At 42.5% G+C, this 15,000-nt stretch overlaps 1 protein-coding gene across 5 annotated transcripts in view; it reads right to left on the bottom strand.

Annotated features, from left to right (window-relative positions):
* Positions 1-15,000, bottom strand: part of pak5 (p21 protein (Cdc42/Rac)-activated kinase 5) — a 38,463-nt gene that overhangs the window by 20,342 nt on the left and 3,121 nt on the right. Inside the window, exons 1-3 of one of the 5 annotated variants that reach the window (XM_089119001.1) lie at positions 9,432-9,810; positions 7,094-7,317; positions 5,407-5,451 (exon numbers count right to left, since the gene is read on the bottom strand). In XM_089119001.1, the coding sequence (XP_088975127.1) occupies positions 5,407-5,451; positions 7,094-7,317; positions 9,432-9,447 (285 nt within the window). In that variant the 5' untranslated portion in view covers positions 9,448-9,810. Of the gene's footprint in view, positions 1-5,406; positions 5,452-7,093; positions 7,318-7,853; positions 8,207-9,431; positions 9,811-15,000 lie in introns of those variants that run through there. The other 4 variants (XM_039690244.2, XM_039690243.2, XM_089119003.1 and 1 more) reach the window with 4 other exon arrangements.

Here is a 15,000-nt window from a genome sequence, read left to right as displayed (position 1 = left end):
ATCACGTTACTCCCAATTTCAAAATCTCTGCATTGGCTCCCTGTGCAGTTTAAAATTCTTCTTTATGGTTTTAAATCCTTAAATAATCTGAGCTACTCTATCTATACAATCCCACACGAAATCTGAGGTCCGATGATGAGAGACTTCTGTCTGTCCCCAGATCGGGATTAAAGCATTTTAATAGAGACAGAGCCTTCGCTATTGCCGGGCCTCGGCTGTGGAAGTACACCAGATCGGCACACTCCTTAATTGTTTTTAAATCGTCTCTTAAAACCTATTTTTCACCGTGAGCTTCTGTCATGAATGTTTGGTTTGCCCCGTGTTTCTTTGTTTCTTGTGTTGTTCAGCATTTTAATATAACTAAAACAAACTTTTGGTCACACCAGTAGCGACGTCACCACCGTTATTGTGGCGTTTACACACGTGCTTCAGACACCGGTCACAGAGATATAAAGACATGCAGGATTGAATGAGAGCAAATGATGACTTGATGAACTTTATAGACTGTAATATTGAAACAAGCATTTTCTGTGACGCTGCTTTCAAACAATATGTTGTGAAAAACGTTAATTTAATCAAATGGAAATCTGGAATGCTCAATTGACAAAGCCTTTATGGGCCTTACACTCAACGTGAATAAAAACACTAGCATGCAGAAACAAACAAATAAACAATTAAATGCTTTAAAAGAGAGAGAAATCTCTATTTTTAATTCCAGAAACGGCACACTCGAGTGATCGAGAACGTGTGCTTCTGGAGGTGATGGAGGTTAATGATGTGTCGTATCTCCGTCAGTCAAACGGGCTGCTGGGACTCGCGCCTGCGTTGCTTCTGTTAGCATTAGCGGTGTGTGATGACAGCAGCTATATTTCAGCAGCTCTGTCGCGTGACGATAAGCTGTAAGAGATCCGGCGACGGCGCGAGCGTCTCGAGGTAAAGGTGCGGCGTGAGTGAAGCGGCTCATCCACAGATAAGCTGAGAGTTAACCTTGAGCTTAATGAAGAGAGTGTGTGTGTGTGTGTGTGTGTGTGTGGACGTAATTAATGACACTGCTGCTCCAGTGCTGATTCCTGGGGAAAGGACTGTCGGCCAATGACGACACAGAAACTCCAACCCGCGTCCAATCACACACATGCATTATATCTGCATTGACGTCACGACACCACACAGCGTTTCACGAGCACACACTGCAAAACAAACTACAGTAATACATGTTCATTTATGCATATTAATACACTATAGTTACACTATATTTTACAATGATATTAACAATCACGCAGTTGAGATTTGATATATAATATATATATTGGTTTATGAGTGTATGGACACTGTAAAAAATCTTAAACTAAACTTAATTTACTGTGTTTATCCAATTAATCTGTCCTGTGTATTTGAATTGATAGATTTAAAACAGCCGTTTCAATTTATGGTAAAACTCAAAAAGCCTAAGCAAGTACGCATATAATATATATTTACAGATTTTTATTACAGTGTATGTGCTTATATATGCAACTTTATAAATGAGCCAATAAGGTAATGGAGTTATCTTATTATTTAAAATGCAAAAATGTTCTCATATTCAATAAGACAATATAAGTGATTTACTGTAACAAACTGCTGAGAACTGAAGAGAAATGTCCTTTTGGGGTGTTTGGTCTTTATTTCTCAGGATGATCGTCTATTTGTGGACAGAATATTCCTGGTTTGACAGCAGCTGCGAGAATATAATAACTTTCCAACAAGAATGAGAGAAATATTGCCATCAGTGCAGATGAAGATCAGAACTCCTCTGCTGCCATCTGCTGCTCACCACTACACACTACACACACTATACACACACTACACACACACACACACACACACTACACACTTCACACTACACACACTCTAAACTCATACTACACACACACACACACACGGCTCTGAGCTAATAGGAGTTTAGCGCATCAGTTCGGCACTGAACAGGATCAGGGTTCGTGTGTGTAATTAATGTTCCGCATCATCATCATCATCATCATCTGAGCTCATCCGGCACTGAGACACTGGATTTCATGTTTTTGTATTCTTCAGTATTGCGGGACAGTGAGGGACACGTGTGTGACAGAGATCAATGTACTGCTATTATACTATACGGAAAAATTCATTTACATTCATTTGAAAGCCTATTTGCCATTACATCTTCTAAATGCCAGAAAACTGTTAGTGTTAGTGTCAGGTTAGTTAACTGTTAGTGTCAGGTTAGTTAACTGTTAGTGTCAGGTTAGTTAACTATTAGGGTTAGATTAGTTAACTGTTAGGGTCAGGTTAGTTAACTGTTAGTGTCAGGTTAGTTAACTGTTAGTGTCAGGTTAGTTAACTGTTAGGGTCAGGTTAGTTAACTGTTAGGGTCAGGTTAGTTAACTGTTAGGGTCAGGTTAGTTAACTGTTAGGGTCAGGTTAGTTAACTGTTAGTGTCAGGTTAGTTAACTGTTAGTGTCAGGTTAGTTAACTGTTAGTGTCAGGTTAGTTAACTGTTAGTGTCAGGTTAGTTAACTGTTAGGGTCAGGTTAGTTAACTGTTAGGGTCAGGTTAGTTAACTGTTAGGGTCAGGTTAGTTAACTGTTAGGGTCAGGTTAGTTAACTGTTAGGGTCAGGTTAGTTAACTGTTAGTGTCAGGTTAGTTAACTGTTAGTGTCAGGTTAGTTAACTGTTAGGGTTAGATTAGTTAACTGTTAGGGTTAGATTAGTTAACTGTTAGGGTTAGATTAGTTAACTGTTAGGGTCAGGTTAGTTAACTGTTAGGGTTAGATTAGTTAACTGTTAGGGTTAGATTAGTTAACTGTTAGGGTTAGATTAGTTAACTGTTAGGGTTAGATTAGTTAACTGTTAGCTGACCCTAACAGTTAACTGTTAGGGTCAGGTTAGTTAACTGTTAGGGTTAGATTAGTTAACTGTTAGGGTCAGGTTAGTTAACTGTTAGGGTCAGGTTAGTTAACTATTAGGGTTAGATTAGTTAACTGTTAGTGTCAGGTTAGTTAACTGTTAGGGTTAGATTAGTTAACTGTTAGGGTCAGGTTAGTTAACTGTTAGGGTTAGATTAGTTAACTGTTAGGGTTAGAATAGTTAACTGTTAGGGTCAGGTTAGTTAACTGTTAGGGTCAGGTTAGTTAACTATTAGGGTTAGATTAGTTAACTGTTAGGGTTAGATTAGTTAACTGTTAGGGTTAGATTAGTTAACTGTTAGGGTCAGGTTAGTTAACTGTTAGGGTCAGGTTAGTTAACTGTTAGGGTTAGATTAGTTAACTGTTAGGGTCAGGTTAGTTAACTGTTAGGGTCAGGTTAGTTAACTATTAGGGTTAGATTAGTTAACTGTTAGGGTCAGGTTAGTTAACTGTTAGTGTTAGATTAGTTAACTGTTAGGGTCAGGTTAGTTAACTATTAGGGTTAGATTAGTTAACTGTTAGGGTCAGGTTAGTTAACTATTAGGGTTAGATTAGTTAACTGTTAGGGTTAGATTAGTTAACTGTTAGTGTTAGATTAGTTAACTGTTAGGGTTCGGGTTAGGGTTCGGCTCTGTGACTGATACTCTATGGGCTGTATGCACGCATGTTCCACATTAGACGCAAGGATGCTCTTCAGTTTCCGGTTGGGAAGATTAAAGTGGAGGAAAATCGAGGAAAGACACACTTTTTTGTGTACCTGTGTGTGTGTGTGTGTGTGTGTGTGTGTGTGTGTGTGTGTGTGTATCTGTGTGTGTACCTGTGTGTGTTTGCGGGTCCATCTGGGAAGCGCTGGTCTGGACCCGAGAGTGTGTTGATCTGCGGTTCTGATGTTGATCTGTGTGTTCGTCACTCTCGGCCCGATCCGATCGCTCACGTTCTGCTTGCTGAGCAACAGAGGCCTGATCTCAGGTTTCCCACCCATCGTCTCCGGCCTCGTCCGACTCACACACACACCGGCCCGACTCACACACACACACACCGGCTGCGCTCACACACACACACCGACCGCGCTCACACACCGGCCGCGCTCACACACTCTCCCTGCAGCGGCGGTGTCCCTGAGCCGCGAGCGCCCCATCTGTTAGCTGATGCCCGGCTTCAGTAAAGCTGCAGGATTTGAGCGAGCTCGTTACTCGTTACTCAGGGAAATATTATACGGCGTGATATCTGAATCATGCGGGCTCTTCAACACGCCACGGGCCGACAGCAACGCAACTACACAACACGGAAAGTCCAACACAGAACACAATCCTCATGGATCCGCGACTGCGAGTGTGTGACGCTGATGAAGCTCGAGTCTATCGAAACACACACACTCCTGCAGGACACACAGCTGTCCAGTCTTTTAAAGTGTGGGAACACACCGCAATGGTCCCTCCTCGTCCTCTCGGTTACACACACACACACACACACGGCCTGCCAATAAGGGAAACGCATCATTCATCTGTCAAAGCCGAGCCTTCTAAAAATAGAGCGGCCTAAACCCCAGTGACTCACCCCGTGACCCTGATGAGTAAACCAGTCGACCTGACACTGAGATGATCAACCACACACACACACACACACACACACACACACAGTCATCTTCATCTATACAGCGCTTTAACACTATAGAGTTTACAGCAGATCTACAATACAGTTACTGTCCAGATAAAGTTAGTTTAGTGTGTGTGTGTGTGTGTGTGTGTGTGTGTGTGTGTGTGAGCTGCTGACGTGCACTTTTAAAGATATGTCGTGCAATGGAAATCTGATGTAAATAGATAAAGTGCGAGAAAATAAACACTTAAAATTGTTTAAAAGTTTTCAGATGTTTTCTTTGCACTCGTCTGCAAAAGCTCATTATTAAAAAAAAACAACAACAAATATCCCAAAATATAAAAATAAATGACTTTTTTTCTTTTTGCCTGTAGTGTCTGTACTTCAAAATGGGCTTCTATTGAGCAAGTCTTACACTTTTTTATAAATCCATTATTTGGGAGAATTTTCCATTTATTTTTGCCTGAAGTACATCATCAACTGTATTTGAGGAGCATTCGAGTATATTTTGATTGCATGAATGAGGTCAGATCTTCATCATCTGGTTGGTCATATCGACACATGCACGATAAAAGCTCAGCACAAGACATTATGATTCATGCCAACAGATGGACTACTCATGAACTCTAATGATCCAGTTCATATGACAGAACGCAGCATTCATAAACGGGTTATGAATCGGATCAGCTCCGCGCTCGTCTCTCCGTCCTGCGATCAACATGCCGTCGTTAGTGTGTGTTCTGTGGGCTCATGCATCTCGGCCCTCGACTACACCACACACTCGTGGCCAGAGATGCATGCGTCCAATCAGAGGAGGAGATGAGACCAAAACAGGGGAAGGAGTGAAAACAAACGAGAGAGGACTAAGAAGCAAGGAAAGAGGGCATACTTTTCGCAACGGCGACTCAGCCAACCGGACTTTCTTGGGAGATATCTGTGAAGAGAGCAAGAGCATTAATATCTGTGTATCGCTCTTCAGAGATATCTCCTGCAGTACAGCAGATCTCCTGAAGGTGCCAGTGCCGAGCCTCGTCTCACGGCGCCACACACACCCAGCCTGACTCTATGACCCTGATCCGCTACCGGACACACGTGCTGTTCATTACACACATTTCATGTTAAAACCCAATACTGAACATTTTGAACGGAAAAACTAGAATTTGGGAAAAAAATACAACGGAATTTGGGAAAAGAAATAAAGCAAGTTTGGGCTATGTTGGGTGTTTTTTTATTATTATTGTTAAATTGTATATTCGTTTTTAAATTTCATTTAAACTAACAATTAAAACAGGATCCAGAACAATTTAAATGGGGGGAAATGAAATATAGAAACTTTATGAAAAAGTCAACTGTATTTCATAAGGCTTGGTCTTTCAGCTTGATTATTGATTATTGACTCTTGGTGTCGCTCCAGAAACACTCGCTGAACTGATAATGTATATAATGTATATGATAATCTCTATCTGGATAACGTAAATGTTGGGTTTATATGTTTATCTGGATAACGTGATGTAAACTAACACTTGCAGTGACACCGGTGGACACACACACACACACACACACACAGGAGACGAGGAACACACAGGACAGGAGAGAGGCGACACTGGCACTTTAACCCCCCCCCCCACACACACACACACACACACACACAGACACACACACGCTGTCAGCAGGTCTGGTGCTCCGGCTGTTGAGTGTGCAAAAACTTTTATATGATAAATATTTCTATTTATTACTTGGAAAATATTTCCCAGCATTTGTATTTATTTATTTATTTATTTATTTATTTAAATCTAATGTTTATTTCTATTTTAATCACATTTTTATTTATTTGTTAATTTATTTAATCACATTTTATTTATTTTTTTATTTTAATACTGTACAATTTTTATCGCATTTTTGTTTTAATTTATTTCAAAGAATTTTTATTTCTTCATTGAAATCGAATGTTTATTAATTTGTTTTAATCACATTTTTATTTATTTGTTTTTCTTATTTATTTTAATCACATTCTATTTATTTTTTTCATTCATTTTAATAACATTTTTATTTATTTACTTAATACCATTAAATATTTATTTAAATCTAATGTTTACTTATTTGTTCACTTTTTATTTATTTATATATTTTAATAACATTTTACTTAATTTTAATTGCATTTAATTTATTTATATATTTGAATCTAATTTTTATTTATTTAAATCTAATGTTTATTTCTTTTTTAAACCATTTTTATTTATTTATTTAAATTAATGTGTATTTATTTATTCACATTTTTATTTATTTATTTTAACCAAAACTATGTATTTAATCACAATTCTATTTAAATCTAACATTTATTAATTTATTTTAATCACATTTGCATTTATTTATATTTAAGCACATGTTTATTTAAATTGAATGTGTATTATGTTACGCCTATGCCACGTCGTGTGACGCTTCATCGTTTCTATGTCATGTGACCAGAGCTCATTAACTCTACTGACCGAAGCACGAGAGCTGCCGACGCGAGAGGCACACAGGAGCAGGAAGTGATGCGAGCGTGAGCAGGAAGTGATGCGAGCGAGCGTGCGCACCTTCATGGGGGCGAGCTGTATGGGGGTGATGTAGGACGGGTCCACCACGGGTCTGGGCCGGTTGGCTGTGTCCGCTAGCAGACTCTGCCACTGCGACGGCAGGCCCGTGAACCTCTGCTCCTGCGGGTCGAAGCCCGTGTGGACCCGGTGCTCGAAGTTAGACGGCGCCGAGATCTCCAGACGCTTCTTCTTCTTTCCAAACATGCTGGAAAAGCTGGAATTACCTGAGAGAGAGAGAGAGAGAGAGAGAGAGAGAGAGAGAGGGGGAGAAAGAGAGAGAGAGAGAGAGAGGGAGAGAGAGAGAGGGAGAGAGAGAGGGAGAGAGAGAGAGAGAGAGAGAGAGAGAGAGAGAGGGAGAGAGAGAGAGAGAGAGAGAGAGGGAGAGAGAGAGAGGGAGAGAGAGAGAGAGAGAGAGAGAGAGAGAGAGTTGACACACTGAATGTTGTCTTCTGTAGAGATCATCAATGTCATCATTGATTCTGATATTTTCCTGTTTATTACACACACACTCACACACACACGCACACACACACACACACACACACACTCACACACACACACACACACTATCACACACACACACACACACACACTGATGCAGCAGATTCTTCACATGCCGCTCAAAATAACATCAGTTCACTCTCTCACACACACACACACTTTGTGTATATATATAAAACCTAAGCATGGGTTTCTAAACACCCCTTCCAGTGACACCTGCAATTGGTCAGTCGAACCCAAAGCCCCGCCCCAAACTCACGTGATTGGTGGATTCAGAAGTTGAAAGCGCTACAGTGTTTGACTCTTCAGTGAGACTGACCCAAGCTGAAGATCTGAAGAGTGTGTTTTAGAGGAGCTCTTCCTTGCGTGTGTGTGTGTGTGTGTTCAGCTGATGTGTCGATACACACACAATGAGCCAGTGTCCGGTGTGAGCATCGGCACCAGTCTGTCCCCACACCATCTGTCACCGCACGCTCCCGCACAAACCCTGATCCTGGACCTTCCCCAGATCCGGAACACTGGACACGCCCGGCACTATTTTCAGCAAACATTCACAACCGCGACAGAGATACGGCTGCATTCCCCACACGCCACACGCCACAACACACACGCCAAAGACCACAACACACACGTCTGAGAAGCAGAACACACACGTCTGAGAGCACACACTGCCCGTTCCCTTCATCTGTACCGTCTCACAGCAGCGTTACAGTGATAACAGGAGATTACAGTCACAGAGAGAGTTTCGGTGATCTTTACAGCAGATCTAGAGTAAAGTTATCGTCCAGATAAAGTTAGTTCCGATTGATTCACTTCCGTCGTAAAGATTATTAGTGATTAACTTAGCGGCCGCTCACACGACACAGAAAGTTAAGAGTTATTTAGAAGCAAATAAAGCGAGAGATTACACATGTAATATAGGTCTACATTTGTGTAATTGTAATGCTCTGGCCTTTGCAGATCTTTAAACATGAAATGGTAACACTTTACAATAAGATTACATTTTTAGCATTAACTAAGGTTCATAAATGTTCTAGAAGTATTATTCATTGATAGTTTATTCATTTCAATAATTACTAATACATTATAAATTGAGTTTTATTTTGGTATTTATTTTGTGTTTTTATAATTTGCATTTGATCTGTTATTACCTTAGTTAATGTACTATATGAACGAACATGAATGATCAAGGTAAAACTGTATTGCTGTACTGTACCGCACCATGTCACAAAGCTGGAATCATCTCAAACTGGTTTCTTGAACATGACGATGAGTTGACTGTAGTAAAATGGCCGCCACAGTCACCAGATCTCAACCCAATAGAGCATCTTTGGGATGTGGTGGAACGGGAGCTTCATCCCACAAATCTCCATCAACTGCAAGATGCGATCCTATCAATATGGACAACATCTCTAAAGAATGCTTTCAGCACCTTGATGAATCAATGCCACGGAGAATTAAGACGAAAGGGGCTCAAACACAGTATTAGTGTGTGTTCCTCATAATCCTTTAGGTGAGTATATATCTATTGTGTAAACATTTACATTAAAATGAGAAGTAAATCACAAGGAATTAATAAAATAATTTTAAAAAATCCATGTAATGACCCCTTTAACTGGTATAAAAACGCACTGCTAGTAAAGAGACAATTGCTGAACACCAATCAGAGCTCTTGTTTCCAGACAGTTTAACTGCGGGATTATTCAGATATAATCATTATGAACAGAACCCATTCAGTTTAGCCGATCACATGTATTAATCTCGTCTATGATCACATGACACATCCATCACTACAGCGAACACCGCTCTGCTGACGGGACATCTGGAAGACACGTACCTGGAATCAGATCCATACTGGAGCAGAACCGGTCGGACACATGTTGGCCAGAACTCCTGAACTGCTGATTAACGCAGAACTCCAGCCAATCACGTTCCACCAGCAGCAGAACTCCAGCCAATCACGTTCCACCGGCATCAGAACTCCAGCCAATCACGTTCCACCAGCAGCAGAACTCCAGCCAATCACGTTCCACCGGCAGCAGAACTCGAGCCAATCACGTTCCACCGGCAGCAGAACTCGAGCAAATCACGTTCCACCGGCATCAGAACTCCAGCCAATCACGTTCCACCGGCAGCAGAACTCGAGCCAATCACGTTCCACCGGCAGCAGAACTCCAGCCAATCACGTTCCACCAGCAGCAGAACTCCAGCCAATCACGTTCCACCGGCAGCAGAACTTGAGCCAATCACGTTCCACCGGCAGCAGAACTCCAGCCAATCACGTTCCACCGGCATCAGAACTCCAGCCAATCACGTTCCACCAGCAGCAGAACTCCAGCCAATCACGTTCCACCGGCAGCAGAACTCGAGCCAATCACGTTCCACCGGCAGCAGAACTCCAGCCAATCACGTTCCACCGGCAGCAGAACTCGAGCAAATCACGTTCCACCGGCATCAGAACTCGAGCCAATCACGTTCCACATGAATGCTTCATCCACACGCGCTCAGATTGCTCTCAATGAGACACACAACGGCCGGATTCAGACACTTCCACTAGCTCACACACACACACACACACACTAACCCTACCCATCACACTCTCTCTCTCAGACACACACACACACACACTAACCCTACCCATCACACTCTCTCTCTCACACACACTAACTCTAGAACGCAGTTGATGCTTCAGCGCCTCCATACTGGAAACTGCAGTTGAACAGGAAGGCATGTTTACAGCGGGTGGATCCGGTTAGCGTTACCCGAGTCTTTATTCCAGACCTTTCTACAGAGGGTGAGAGTCTCTGTAATCTTTACTGACATCATGTGTGATGATGATCTCTGAGATGCAGATTCAGACTGGACTAAAGTCACTGAGAAGCTCTGGTGATCATATGTGGCGATTATGAACTCTTAATAGCGTTCTCACGGGTTCAGGTGAATTAAATAACTTTATTCTAGATCTGCTGTAAACACTCTCTGTTACTGTAATCTCCTGTTAGCACTGTAACGCTGCTGTGAAACTCTCTCTATAAATAAAGATCAAAATCGTGTCAAATTATGAAAGGCAGGACCAGCATTAGACATGAGAACAGCGGAGACTGATATTAGTAAAGCAGAAGATAACGTGTGTCATTGATTCTGGCAGGTCATGTGTAAATAATCACACAACAGCACTTCCCATCAGCCTCAGCGTCACATGACCTCACTAACCTGATCAGGTGAATGAGATCACTTCCTGCCTCTCACATCTGTTCCCTGTGTCGTCCTTTCATCATCATCATCATCATCATCATCAGCTGTAGTCACTCTCAGTAACGTCAGCTCTTCTTCTGTGGAGAATTCTGCTATTTTTACCACATTTAATTGCAAATAACCATCTGTCACTCGCCCGAAGTGTCAACACTCGTTCCGCTCACAGTGTTTGGCCTACATACTGCACACACACACACACACACATCAAACACAAACTCACAGTGTCACACTCACTCTCTCACACACTCACAGTAACACTCTCACTCACTCACTCACTCACTCACTCACACACACACACTCTCACTCATTCACTCACCCGCTCGCTCGCTCACTCACTCACTGAGAAAAAATGCACTATTCAAAGTAATGGTTGTAATTCATGAATGCTTTGGAACACAAAACTAATGTCGGTCTCTTTTTAAAGAAGACATTCCGCAGATTATTGCAGAAGCACTTCAAAAAATATGTTTTATTTAAACCAAAATGTGTATTTTACAAAATAATTTGGACTAAAAAATTGCTAGAAAGCCAAAGTTCACTTCACAAAAAAATAGTCAAGAGAATGTAACGGTTTCCACGGTAACATACTGTCCAATTTCAAAATGGTTTTCACAGGATGAATTATGAGTGTATGATCTTCAAATGATGCCTAATTTATGGAGATTTATGATGAAAGTGCTACCAGGACAGTAATAGTCCACATTGAGCCCATCAGAGCCAGAGTGCAGAAAACACTGAATTCTGGGAAATAATGAGGATTTCAGGAAGAACAGAAGAGACTGACATCTCACTGAACTGGGGTAAACTGAGCCGCGAGACGAAGGTCGTCTCTATTACAGCTCATGTGTGAAGGTCATGTGGAGGTCACAGCATTACAACATGAAGAAGGCTTTCTCTTCTGAACTCTCTCGGACATCATTCACAACACAAGTCATGTGCTTTCATGTTGTGTGTGTGTGTGTGTGTGTGATTCAGAGTTTGACAATGAGCGATACATTTATTACAGTATTTAGCTTTCATTAACAAATGAAACATCTTGTCAAGTGTTACCAGTTGAGGGGTGTTTGTATGTAAGTGAGTTTTGCTTTGATTGGCTAAAGTGTTCAGATGTGGATTAGAGGCCCCGCCCCCTTCTGATGTGGATGTGAGGCCCCACCCCCTTCCATTGTGGATTCGAGGCCACACCCCCTTACAATGTGGTAAGAGGCCACGCCCTCTTACGATGTGGATTAGAGGCCACACCCCTTCCAATGTGGATTAGAGGCCACGCCCCCTTCCGATGTGGATTAGAGGCCCCGCCCCCTTCCAATGTGGATTAGAGGCCCCGCCCCCTGCTGGGACCCTCAGGGAGATGGTTCTCCATGCGGACCATGAAATCCACGGGGAGGAGTCGGATCCAGATCCAACTCCTCCCACATTACATACACCTAAACCTATCAAACTCTGCCTCCTGATCCCTAAACCCACCCCTAATCCTACTATCTCCACCCCTTGGATCTTGATCTGACTCCTCCCCGTGGATCTCATGTGCCCACAGGACTCTTCAGTGAGAAACCACTCTCATGACGTTGCAGATTAATATCGCATGATGCCGTGAGAAAACGGGAGGGTGGAACACATCAGCGGACATGATGAATAATGCATGAATATTATATATAAATAATGGCGTTCCTGCTTCCTGAGCGGAAACATTACAAACGTTTTTAAACCACCAGGATGCAAAACACAACAGCATCTGAAGAGCTGAACCTCTCCGGCGTGAACACACACACTCGTCCCGCGACTTTACGCTTGTGCTTCCACTGGGAAGGAACTACTCTTCCTACACACACACACACACACACACACACCCCTATGCTGGTGCTCTGGCCATCCAGCGCTTCCTCCTCTCGGAGTCTGACAGACACCGCTCCTCTATAAAGTACAGCGCGTCCCGATTCAAACACCCACCGGATCTCACCCCTAACCCTAACCCTGACCCTGACCCTAACTCACCCCTGACCCTGACCCTGACCCTAACTCACCCCTGACCCTGACCCTAACCCTAACCCTAACCTGCCGTACAATTATTCAGATTATCACAGAAGAACTGGGCTCAAAGGCTCAAGATTTTCTAATAAAGATCGGATCATGACATCGTTACACCAGTAGGTGGAGACAAGAGACCGTTAAACATGAGTCTGTCATTGAATCATTCACTCCAGAGATTCGTTCAAAAACACTGAATCATCCAGTGATGCAACAAGTGAAGTCTTAATGAGTGAATCATTCACTAAAACCATTTTAAAAGACTGTGGTAATTAACGTTCAGTCAGAACCTCTAATGAAGTATATGTTATCTGGTTTAGTTGAGTGTTCAGAATCATGATGGAATCGTACACCTCCTCTTCTGTGTTTATGAGTTATAATAACAGTTTTGAGTCTGATCCATCACAGCTCCTGCAAATAGGATCTTTATATTGTAATCATTAGGAAGCTGTAGTTGTTACCGAACATGTTTTAACTGAATACATGACGATAACTAAACATAACATCTACGATATTACTATACTAACTGTATATCGGACACACTCGCCTCTGGCTGACAACAGAATACTGAACAAGCATTTCCATAACGCCTCTTCGAAATAATAAGTATTATGAAAGTGATATTATAGAGATGAGCCTCAACTAAACTGAGCTGAATCAACTTTCTGTAATGAGTTCAGATGAATCAAATCATAGAAGTGTTCAGTCTGACGGAGCTGATTACTCAGTGTGTGTGTGTGTGTGTGTGTGGTTTCATTACAGGTTTCACATAATCAGATCCGGTGTTTGACAGATCACACACACACACACACACACTCAGCATCAACAAAACCTCGTCGAGGAGCTCCTCGGGTCAAGCAGATCCTGTACAGTGAGTAATGACATCACACACACACACACACTGCTGACATCATCACACACTGCTCATCATCACACACACTGCTGATATCACACTTACACACACTGCTGACATCACACACACACTGCTGACATCAACACACACTGCTCATCATCACACACTGTTGACATCATCACACACTGTTGACATCATCACACACACTGCTGACATCAACACACACACTGCTAGTGCTGACATCATCACACACTGCTCATCATCACACACTGTTGACATCATCACACACACTGCTGACATCATCACACACACTGCTGACATCATCACACACACTGCTCATCATCACACACTGCTGACATCATCACACACTGTTGACATCATCACACACACTGCTGACATCATCACACACACTGCTGACATCATCACACACACTGCTCATCATCACACACACTGCTCATCATCACACACACTGCTGACATCATCACACACACTGCTGACATCATCACACACTGTTGACATCATCACACACACTGCTGACATCATCACACACACTGCTGACATCATCACACACTGTTGACATCATCACACACTGCTCATCATCACACACACTGCTCATCATCACACACTGCTGACATCATCACACACTGTTGACATCATCACACACACTGCTGACATCATCACACACACTGCTGACATCACACACACACTGCTGACATCACACACACTGCTCATCATCACACACTGTTGACATCATCACACACACTGCTTGACATCATCACACACACTGCTGACATCATCACACACACTGCTGACATCATCACACACTGCTAGTGCTGACATCATCACACACTGCTGACATCACACACACTGCTCATCATCACACACTGTTGACATCATCACACACACTGTTGACATCATCACACACACTGCTGACATCATCACACACACTGCTGACATCACACACACTGCTCATCATCACACACTGTTGACATCATCACACACACTGCTGACATCACACACACTGCTCATCATCACACACACTGTTGACATCATCACACACACTGCTGACATCATCACACACACTGCTGACATCATCACACACTGCTCATCATCACACACACTGCTGACATCATCACACACTGCTCATCATCACACACTGCTGACATCATCACACACTGCTCATCATCACACACTGCTGACATCATCACACACACTGCTGACATCACACACACTGCTCATCATCACACACACTGTTGACATCATCACACAC

Source organism: Pimephales promelas, chromosome 13 (assembly GCF_988280905.1).
Source record: "Pimephales promelas chromosome 13, fPimPro1.hap1.1, whole genome shotgun sequence".
NCBI classification, from domain to species: Eukaryota; Metazoa; Chordata; class Actinopteri; order Cypriniformes; family Leuciscidae; genus Pimephales; species Pimephales promelas.
The sequence above is the reverse complement of the archived record's forward strand: the minus strand, read 5'-3'. Positions and strand labels throughout refer to the sequence as shown.